This window comes from Oncorhynchus nerka, linkage group LG15 (assembly GCF_034236695.1).
Source record: "Oncorhynchus nerka isolate Pitt River linkage group LG15, Oner_Uvic_2.0, whole genome shotgun sequence".
Taxonomy (NCBI): domain Eukaryota; kingdom Metazoa; phylum Chordata; class Actinopteri; order Salmoniformes; family Salmonidae; genus Oncorhynchus; species Oncorhynchus nerka.
The window spans coordinates 40720388-40732199 of NC_088410.1; the positions used below are offsets into that span (position 1 = coordinate 40720388).

The 11812-nt window shown below is 42.2% G+C and overlaps 1 protein-coding gene across 1 annotated transcript in view; it reads left to right on the plus strand.

The window, feature by feature from the left end:
- The window catches only part of LOC115142654 (potassium voltage-gated channel subfamily H member 1-like), a 61471-nt gene extending 52687 nt beyond the window's left edge, over positions 1-8784 (plus strand). Inside the window, exon 12 of the mRNA XM_029682274.2 lies at positions 1153-8784. Within this exon, the coding sequence (XP_029538134.1) occupies positions 1153-2040 (888 nt within the window). The 3' untranslated portion in view covers positions 2041-8784. The remainder of the gene's footprint in view (positions 1-1152) is intronic.
- The last annotated feature ends 3028 nt before the right edge of the window (positions 8785-11812 follow it).

Genomic DNA, 11812 nt, shown 5'->3' on the forward strand with positions numbered 1-11812 from the left:
CCCGGACCAGGTCGATTAGAAAGGCCTGCTCGCAGAAGTGTTTTAGGGAGTGTTTGACATTGATGAGGGGTGGTCTTTTGACCACGGATCCATATCAGATGCAGGCAATGAGGCAGTGATCGCTGAGATCCTGATTGAAAACAGCAGAGGTGTATTTGGAGGGCAAGTTGGCCAGGATGATATCTATGAGGGTGACCATGTTTACGGATTTTGGGTTGTACCTGGTGGGTTCCTTGATAATTTCTGTGAGATTGAGGGCATCTAGCTTAGATTGTAGGACTGCCGGGGTGTTAAGCATATCCCAGTTTAGGTCACCTAACAGAACGAACTCTGAAGATAGATGAGGGGCAGGCAATCAATTCACATTCATCTTTCAACTTTGTGGCAACAGTTTGGGGAAGGCCCCTTCCTGTTTCAGCATGACAATGCCCCTGTGCACAAAGCAAAGTCCATACAGAAATGGTTTGTCGAGATCGATGTGAAAGAACTTGACTGGCCTGCACAGACCCCATCAAACTTTGGAACGCCGACTGCGAGCCAGTCCTAATCGCCCAACATCAGTGCCCAACCTCACTAATGCTTGTGTGGCTGAATTGAAGCAAGTCCCCGCAGCAATGTTCCAATAACTAGTGGAAAGCCTTTCCAAAAGAGTGGAGGCTGTTATAGCAGCAAAGGGGGGACCAACTCCATATTAATACCCATGATTTTGGAATGAGATGTTCAACGACTATACTTTTGGTCATGTAGTGTATGTTTGGAGGCTGAGGGACATTATGCTATTTTCCTTCAGTTTAGAAACATTTAAGTCAGGGCTGCCCAACCATCTTCCTGGAGATCTACTGTCTTGTTAGGTTTTCAGTCCAACCCTAATTTAGCGTATCTGATTCAGCTAGTTAAGGTCTTGTTGAGCAGCTAATTAGTAGAATCAGGTGTGTTAAATTAGGGTTGGACTGAAAACCCACAGGACTGTGGATCTCCAGGAAGATGGTTGGGCAGGCCTGGTTTAAGTCATAAGTGTGCAAAGAAATACTTAAAGTAAAAATACGTAAAGGGTATTGTATTGAGTAGATGTAATGGAGCAAATGTCATTTTGGACCCAAAGAATTTAAGGTGGGCTTGATCCCAACCTGATGTTCTGATTTCTTGTTACAGATAGTGTTCCGGAAGATCAGTGATGTGAAACGTGAGGAAGAGGAGATGCTCAAGAGGAATAATGAGGCCCCTCTGAACCTTCCTCCGGACCACCCCGTCCGTCGCCTCTTCCAGCGCTTCCGGCAGCAGAGGGAGGCGCGACTGGCAGCAGAGCGAGCCTGTCAGGGGGAGCCACCAGACGTGGAGAAGGGCACTGTCCACCTGGAGCAAACCAAGATCCACGAGGTCCTCGCCTCCACCAGCATCATCATGGTGACCGAGAGCCCTGCCACTCCCACAGCTTCGTCCACATTGTCATCTTTGTCCTCCAGGCCCTCTAGCCGAGTCATGCTTCATGCCCCTGCCATCCAAAATGGCAACCTCGTAGGCTGCAAGTCCGCAGAGCCTGCGCCAAAGACCAAAAAGGGCTGGGGTCGTTTCAAGGAATCCGTTGTGAAAGCAGAGTCATGGAGCAGCGTTTCTAAGGCCGAGTCCATGGAGACCTTGCCGGACAGGACTAAGTCCCATAACGAGATGTCTCTCAAGAAGACAGACTCTTGTGACAGCGGTATTACCAAGAGCGACCTGCGCTTAGATAACGTGGGTGACGCCCGCACTCCGCAGGACCGGAGCCCTGTGCAGTCAGAAGGGAAGCTGGTTGTCTGTCCTATACCCGTACAGACCATGCACGCCTCTTTCCTGGAGCTGAAGCAGGACCTTAGGGGAGACATTGGGTCTCTTAATGGCCGCATGGCGGTGGTGGAGGCACAGCTGGCCGAGATGCTTCAACTGCTAAAATCGAAAAAGGCCTCTAGTTCGAGAAAGGCCTCTCGCTCATCCAGTTTCTTTGAGATGTCACGACCGGTATCCCCCGATTCCGATAAGGACGACAGCTTCTCACAATCTTGACACTGCATGTTTTAGCAGGCTATGCAATGTTTCCCAACTCTAGTCCTTGATTACCCCCAACAGTACACATTTTTTTTGTAGCCCCGGACAAGCACACCTGATTCAACTTGTTAATTATCAAGCCCTCAATGAGTTGAATCAGGTGAGTTTGTCCGGCGCTACACCAAAAATGTGTGCTGTTGGCGGTACTCAAACTGGAGTTGTGAAACATTGGTCTATGGGACATGAAGTGAATACATCCTAGAGTTCATCCAGGAGCTGGCTGAGGTGTCGCAAAAATCTGAGAGAGGTTTTGTGAAGACTTGGGCAATAAGATGTTCCCAAATTAGTACAGATGAGTAATGAGGGATTTTCTTACCCTTTTATTATTATTATTATTATTAGATATAGGGGTAATCTGGATAAAAAGATGCACATCTGGATTATCTCTGCACCTTGGGGAACATACTGTATGATATTCCATGGATCTACTTTTGTAGGGGTTTAAACTGTAAACAGCATAAATAACGCATTTGTTGTCGAATTTCTTTTCAATTGGACTCATTTTAGTTTTAACTTGGTCACACATTTCTCATGGTAAAACTAAAACCTTAAGGAGGTTTTCATAAAATCTGTGCACTCAATTGAAATTAGCAATAATATTTTATTGCATTTATATAGTTTTTCACCAGGTCTCAAAGCACTTCACTTTGTAGGGGGTGATGTGGTCCTGATAACATGAACACTGTGGAGCAACAGCGAAGATGCACATATCTAAAATGGCATTGTCCATGAATGGATTTGCTTTCGTTATAGTTTGTCAAAGGTTAATGCATTACTGGGATAAAGTACAATCTTGTAAATAATGATAGATTGTTATGTTGGATATCCATCACTTCCCAATGGCAGCAGGTACATGTACAGTACATGAGCACAGTTGCACAATATGAAAGTGTACCATGTGTGGTATAATTTCAGTGGGAAAGCTGGATATTTAGAATTTTTGTGTGTGTTAAATGTCCTCGCATGATAACATGTTTGGTCATTATAATACGGTATGTTGCAAAATTTAAGTTACACCAAAAATACATGTTTGAGCCATTTCTAAAATAGCTGTTTTCACCCCATCCAACCGTTATGTTATTTGGTTTTGTCCAGTCAACAACCAAACAAATGTTGCTATGCTAGCTCAAAGCACGCATTGGGAACAACTGTAAACTTGTTTAGTAATGCAAATTTACAGAAGAATACCTTGAAAGTAGTGTGGCTTGTTATTTACGCCATTGCTCTCTCTTTGTATTAAAATGAGGGGAAAATCATGATTGTGAACTTTCAATGTATGGTGGAAACCATGGCACCTTTTCAACCAACGTCCATCCTGAATTGTCATGGGAAGAAGTCAATCTCGACTATGAAACCTTTGTGCATTTCTGGTCATCACTGTTGATATAATATGCAAAGTGTTGCCATTTATATTGTGTCTCTAGCATTTGTGTTGCAATGTTAAAGGAGTAAAATGAGATACTTGCACAGACAGGTCCAGAATTATTGGTACCCTTGATAAAGATGAGGAAAAATAAATAATACATACTGAGATATATTGTATGCCAAACAAAATTGGGGGAAATTATATATGTTATACTAATACAATTGCTCAGAGAAAGAGATTTTGTTTGACAAGTAATAATTGTTTTCTCGAAAAAAGGATAGGGGTCAAAATGATTGGCACCCCTGTTTTTAATACTTTGGCACCCTCCCCCTTGCGAGGATAATGGCACGGAGCCTTTTCAGATTTCTTTTATGAGATTGGAGAACATATTGGGAGGGATCGTAGACCATTCCTCCATACGGAATCTTTCCAGGTCCTTGATATCCTTTGTCTGTGCTTATGGACTGCCGGCTTCAATTCAAACTACAGGTTTTTATTGGGGTTCAAGTCCATAGACAGATGGCCATTGCAAAATATTGATTTTGTGGTCACTTAACCATTTCCTTTGTGTATTTTGATATGCGCTTGGTGTTGTTGTCTTGCTGGAAGAGCAACTTGCCAAGTTTCATCCTCTTGGCAACCTGGTTTTTGGGATAAAATGTCCTGGTACTTGGTAAAGTTCATGATGCCGTTGACATTAACAAGGGCCCCAGGACCAGTAGAAGCAAAATAGCTCATAAGATCAAAAGATCCACCACCATAAAGTAGGTATGAGGTTATTTTCTGCATATGCTTTCTTCTTTTGATGCCAAACCCATCACACTCATGTGCAGTAAAACAGGGAGCCATGGAAGACCACAATGCAGTTATTTAAGGTGAGATTAATTTTAAAAAGTAGAATGTTAATGCAGATTGTTTTCATAAGAATCTTTAGGGGTGCCATTAAAATTGAGATATATTCTTTTTCTCTGAGCAATTGTATTAGTATAAAATAATGTAAACATTTGAGCATACAATATAGCTCAGGATTTGTACATACAGTGCGTCCGGAAAGTATTCAGACCCTTTGACGTTTTCCACATTTCATTACATTATTACAACCTTATTTTAAAATTGATTAAATTGTTTTTCCCCATCATCAATCTACATAGAATACCCCATAATGACAAAGTATAAATGTATAAACAACAACGGAAATTTCACATTTACATAAGTATTCAGACCCTTTACGCAGTACTTTGTTGAAGCACCTTTTGCAGCAATTACAGCCTTGAGTCTTCTTGGGTATAATGCTACAAGCTTGGCACACCTTTATTTAGGAGTTTCTCCCATTTTTCTCTGCAGATTCTCTCAAGCTCTGTCAGGTTGGATGGGGAGCACCGCTGCACAGCTATTCTCAGGTCTCTCCCGAGATGTTAGATTGGGTTTAAGTCCGGGCTCAGGCTGGGCATTCAGAGACTTGTCATGAAGCCATTCCTGCATTGTCTTGGCTGTGTGCGTAAGGTCGTTGTCCTGTTGAAAGGTGAACCTTCACCCCCAGTCTGAGGTCCTGAGTGCTCTGGAGCAGGTTTTCATTAAGGATCTCTGTACTTTGCTCCGTCCATCTTTGCCTCGATCCTGACTAGACTCCCAGTCCCTGCCGCTGAAAAACATCCCCACAACATGATGCTGCAACCTCCATGCTTCACCATAGGGATGGTGCCAGATTTCCTCCAGACGTGACACTTGGGCATTCGGCCAAAGAGTTCAAGCTTGGTTTCATCAGACCAGAGAATCTTGTTTCTCATGGTCTGAGAGTTCTTTAGGTGCCTTTTGGCAAAACTCCAAGCGGGCTGTCATGTACCTTTTTACTGGAGGAGTGGCTTCCATCTGGCCACTACCATAAAAGTCCTGATTGGTGGAGTGCTCCAGAGTTCCATCTCTACAGAGGAACTCTGGAGCTCTGTCAGAGTGACCATTGGGTTCTTGGTCAACTCCCTGACCAACGACCTTCTCCCCCAATTGCTCAGGTTGCCCGGGCGGCCAGCTCTAGGAAGAGTCTTGGTGTTTCTAAACTTCTTCCATTTAAGAATGATGGAGGCCACCGTGTTCATTTCTGCAGCTTCAATGCTGCAGAAATGTTTTTGTACCCTTCCCCAGATCTGTGCCTCGACACAATCCTGTCTCTGAGCACTACAGTAAATTTCTCATGGCTTGATTTTTGCTCTGACATGCACTGTCAACTGTGGGACCTTTATATATAAACAGAAGTGTGCCTTTTCAAATCATGTCCAATCATTTGAATTTACCACAGGTGGACACCATTCAAGTTGTAGAAACATCAAAGGATGATCAATGGAAACAGGATGCACCTGAGCTCAATTGAGTCTAATAGCAAAAGGTCTGAATACTTAAATAAAAAAACATACCTTATTTACACAAGATATTTTCCAAGATTTCAAAAAAGAAACTTTTCGCTTTGTAATTATGGGGTATTTAATCCATTGTATAATAAGGCAGTAACGTAACAAAATGTGGAAAAAGTCAAGGAGTCTGAATAGTTTCCGAATGCACTGTATACAGTCTTTTTTGCTTATCTTTGTCAAGGGTGCAAATAATTTTGCATATAATGTATAAGGAATATAAATCAGAAAATACTCAGTTGCACTTTTGCCATTTAAAGAAACATTGTAGTCAATGCACGAGAACTGCACCTGAATTTGTATTTTCCTTGAGCAAATATAAAAAGACATTGAAAATGAATCAGTATCTCCCAATGCTGGCCCTTGACACTCCCACTCCCTTTCTACACATTTGATATTCATGGAATAACACCAATAATTAAAATGAGAAAACAAATTGGATTCAACTCATTTAACCCTGGCTTTGAATCTTCGGTGTATTTCCTGCAGCCTTGTTCGTTGTGCACATGATTGCACTTGACCTTAAAACTGTAATAACAATGTATGCACTGTTCTAAAATGTCAGATTTGGAGGAATACTAATAATGAATAGTAAGGAAAGTTCACACCCCTTGCCTTTTTACATATTTTGTTGTGTTACAGCATGAATTTAAAATTTATTATATTTAGATATTTTTTGTCACAAATTATGGAATTGTTTTTAGACATGTTTACAAAAATGAAAAGCTTAAATGTCTTGAGTCAATAAGTATTCAACCCCTTTGTTATGGCAAGCCTAAAAAAGTTCAGGAGTAAAAATGTGCTTAAGTCACTGTGTTCAATAATAGTTTTTAAACATGATTTTAGAAGGACTACCTCTGTACCCCACACATACAATTATCTGTAAGATCCCTCAGTTGAAGCTGTGAATTTTAACCACAAAGAAGAGGGAGGTTTTGCAATGCCTCGCAAAGGGGACCTATTGGTAGATGGGTAAAAAACACACACACACAAAACAGACCATGAATATCCCTTTAAGCATGGTCAAGTTATTAATTACATTTGGTATGTTGTATCAATACACCCAGTCGCTACAAAGATACAGGCGTCCTTCCTAACTCAGTTGCCGGAGAGGAAGGAAACCACTCAGGGATTTCACCATGACGCCAATGGTGACTTGAAAACATAGTTTAATGGCTGTGATAGGAGGAGAAAACAACGGAGGATGGATCAACAACATTGTTAATTAGGTTATTACTGTGGAATAACTACAGACTGAAGAGAAAAGCCTGCACAGAAGAAAAACAACATTCCAAAACATGCAGTTAAGTAAATATTGCAAAAGTAATACTGCAAAAAATGTGGCAAATTTTGTCCTGAATACAAAGTGTTACTGAGTAGCACTCTACATATTTTCAAGCATAGTGGTGGCTGCATCGTGTTATGGGTATGCATGTAATCGTTAAGGACTGGGGAATTTTTCAGAACAAGAAATAAATGGAAGGAGCTAAGCACAGGCAAAATCCTAGAGGAAAACCTGGTTCAGTCTGCTTTCCAGCAGACACGGGGAGATTAATTCACCTTTCAGCAGGACAATAACCTAATCCACATGGCCAAAACTACAGCGGAGTTGCTTACCAAGAAGACAGTGAATGTTCCTGAGTGACCAATTTACAGTTTTGACTTAAATCTGCTTGAAAAATCTATTGCAAGACCTGAACATGGTTGTCTAGCAATAATCAACAACAAATTTGACAGAACATTTTTGAAAATAATACATGGGAAATTGCACAATCCAGGTGTGGACAGCTCTAAGAGACTTACCCAGAAATACTCACTACTGTAATCGCTGCCAAAATTGTGATTCTAACATCAAATCAAATTGTTTGTGGAATACAACAGGTATACAACCTTACAGTGAAATGCTTATTACAAGCCCTTAACCAACAATGCAGTTATGTAAAAAATAGATAATTATTTGTTATATAAAAAAAAACTTTTTAAGAGCAGCAGTGAAATAACAGTAGTGAAGCTATATTCAGGGGGTACCAGTACAGAGACAACGTGCGGGGGCACAGGTTAGTCGAGGTAATATGTACATGTAGGTAGAGTTAGTGACTTATGTATAGATAATAAACTGAGTAGCAGCGTAACAGGGGGGGGGGGCAATGCAAATAGTCTGGGGGTAGCCATTTGATTAGCTGTTCAGGAGTCTTATGGCTTGGGGGTAGAAGCAGTTAAGAAGCATTTTGGACCTAGACTTGGCGCTCCGGTACCGCTTGCCATGCAGTAGCAGAGTGAACAGTCTATGACTAGGTGGCCGGAGTCTGTGACCATTTTTAGGGCCTTCCTCTGACACCGCCTGCTAGAAAGGTCCTGAATATAGTAGGAAGCTTGGCCACAGTGATGTACTGGGCCGTACGCACTACCCTCTGTAGTGCCTTGTGGTCAGAGGCCGAGCAGTTGCCATACCAGGCAGTGATGCAACCAGTCAGGATGCTCTCGATGGTGCAGCTGTAGAACTTTGAGGATCCGAGGACCCATGCCAAATCTTTTCAATCTCCTGAGGGGGTATAGGCTTTATCGTGTCCTCTTCACGACTGTCTTGGTGTGTTTGGACCATGATAGTTTGTTGGTTATGTGGACACCAAGGAACTTGAAGCTCTCAACATGTATCGACTCAGGTGGTTGAATACTTATCTAATCAAGAATGTGTTTCATCTTTATTCACAAATGTTAAAATTTGTCTTATACTTAAGAGCAGTTTGTGTATATTGTTGACTAAAAAATGACAATGAAATCCATTTTAATCCCACTTCAACAAAATGTGGAAAAAGTATAGGTGCATGAATACTTTCTAAAGGCACTGTACATGTTATTCTATTCACATACTGTGACAAAGATGAGTATTTGTAAAAAGTGTATAATGTTCATATTAAATTATTTTGTACTTTGGATTCATTTTTTAATTTGGTCGGACTTATAAATACATTCAAATACACGTGTGGAAAAGGATTTCCCTTTACAATAACTTCCCTAGATAACCTTGTAAACACTAGATGATCATTTATTTCAAGTCTCATTCGTTACTGTGAGCATCAAGGAGGTTTGCTACTGAAAAGAGCTCTTGTAAAGCTCTTATTTGGCCTATATCACCACACTCAACAGTTTCCCGTGTGAATCAAGAATGATCCACCACCCAAAGGACATCCAGCCAACTTGACAACTGTGAGAAGCATTGGATTCAACATGTGCCAGCATCCCTGTGGAACGCTTGACCACTTGTAGGTCCATGCCCTGACGAATTGAGGGCAAAATGGGGTACAACTCAATATTTGGAAGGTGTTCCTGTTTTGTACACTCAATTTATAATATACTGTATACAGCTGTAACTATAGGCTAGAACCACTCTAAATAACCACTCAAACATGTCTTAGGGCTCAGACACACCAATAGCGTTTGCTGGCTGAGAGTACTTGGCACCGCTGAACGTAATTTGCGAACCGAGTGCCTATGTAGAATCGGCAGTCTGACGTCTACTGCGGGTGGTCCCTAAAACAGCGCGCTGAACCATTTGCAGTTGAATGAAAGATACACAGTCAGTGCGATGTGTGCAAGCCTTTAGTTGAAAAGCAACACAGCAAAGATTGTGGTTTGTGAATCTGCTAATGTGGACTGAACCAACTATGAATACCAGGAACGCCAGATCCCACAGCACACTCAGTAGGGTGCAAGTGGGGCTTTGAGTCCACTTGAACCATGGTCATTGTTTTCTCTGATTACAGATCTAATCAGATTAGAGAGGCTGAGTTACTCGGGTATTTGGGCACTCTACATCAGATACTTGATTAATCTCAGACATTCAACTACAACAGCAGAGCATAAGTAACAAACCTACACTACACAGTGCATTCAGAAAGTATTCAGAACCCTGGACTTTCCTACATTTTGTTACGTTACAGCCTTATGCTAAAAATTGATATTTTTCTTTAAATGTATTCAATCAATCTACACACAATACCCCATAATGGCAAAGCAAAAACAGTTTAGACATTTTGGAAATATCACATTAACATAAGTATTCAGACCCTTTACTCAGTACTAGGTTGAAGCATCTCTGGCAGGGATTACAGCCTTGAGTGTTCTTGGGTATGACTCTACAACCTTGGCACACCTATATTTGGGGAGTTTCTCCCATTCTTCTCTGCAGATCCTCTCAAGCTCTGTCAGGTTGGATGGGGAGTGTCGATGCACAGCAATTTTCAGGTCTCTCCAGAGACGTTTGATCGGGTTCAAGTCCGGGCTCTGGCTGGGCCCCTCAAGGACATTTAGAGACTTGTCCCGAAGCCCCTCCAGCACTGTATTGGCTGTGTGCTTAGGGTCGGTGTCCTGTTGGAAGGTGAACCACCGCCCTAGTTTGAGGTCTGAGCGCTCTGAAGCAGGGTTTCATTGAGGATCTCTCACTACTTTGCTCTGTTCATCTTGACAAGTCTCCCAGTTCCTGCTGCTGAAAAACATCCCCACAGCATGATGCTGCCACCACCACCACCATTCTTCACAATAGGGATGGTGCCAGGTTTCCTCCAGATGTGACGCTTGGCATTCAGGCCAAAGAGTTCAAGCTTGGTTTCATCAGACCAGAGCATCTTGTTTCTAATTTCTGAGAGTCCTTTAGGTGCGTTTTGGAAAACTCCCAAGCGGGCGGTCATGTGCCTCTTACTGAGGAGTGGCTTCCGTCTGGCCACTCTACCATAAAGGCCTGATTGGAGTGCTGCAGAGATGGTTTTCCTTCTGGAAGGTTCCCTCATCTCCACAGAGGAACTCTGGAGCTCCGTCAGAGTGATCATCGGGTTCTTGGTCACCTCCCTGACCAACGCCCTTCTCCCCCGATTACTCAGTTTGGCCAGGCAGCCAGCTCTAGGAAGAGTCTTGGTGGTTCCAAACTTCTTCCATTTAAGAATGATGGAGGCCACTGTGTTTTTGGGGACCTTCAATGCTGCAGACATTTTTTGGTACTCTTCCCCAGATCTGTGCCTCGACACAATCCTGTCGCGGAGCTCTACGGACAATTCCTTCGACCTCATGGCTTGGTTTTCGCTCTGATATGCACTGTCAACTGTGGGACATTATATAGACAGGTGTGTACCTTTCCAAACCATGTCCAATCAATTGAATTTACCACAGGTGGACTCAAATCAAGTTGACGAAACATCCCAAGGATGATTAATGGAAAGAAAATGCACCTGAGCTCAATTTTGAATCTCATAGCAAAGGATCTGAATACTTATACGTTGTTTTATTTAGACATTTTAGAATAAGGCTGTAACATAAAATGTGGAAAGTTAAGGGGTCTGAATACTTTCCCGAATTAACTGTATAAAGGCTTCACACTATACTTAACCAGGTATGAAGAGTATAATGATCAGAATGTATGGTCCTCAAGCAACCAAGCAGTCAAGGTTCCATTAGAAATCAGGGTAATTACTCTGGATAATTGAGGGGAAATTGTTCAATAAAATATTACTACAAATCATTATAAAATTACATTAATTGTAATATTAAGACCAATTGAAATCCATACCCTAACACACTAAACTGCAGTGAGTAATAGGAGCCATTAGCCTGGCATATTTGATATTCTGCAGACTTACAACAGGGAATCACACAGCATCCCTCCGGAAATCCCAGCTCTCCCTCCCTCTCATTTTATGATCTGCAATGCAGTGCCAGGCCTTCTACCCTCCTCCTCCCCCTTTTTCTTCTTCAGCAGTCTTTGCAGTGCCCAAACAGGGGGGCTATCCTGAGCTGTGCAGACTGGAAACTAAGCATACCATTACAGTCCTGCTCCTCCCACTCCTGCCTGGGGTGAGGACACATTTCCTGCATCTCATTAAGTAATGGCTGAAGCCACAGCTCCATCTAGAGAGCACTATGTAGCCACTACAATTAAAGCTGCTTCTATTACAAAATGCACAAGGTGTAC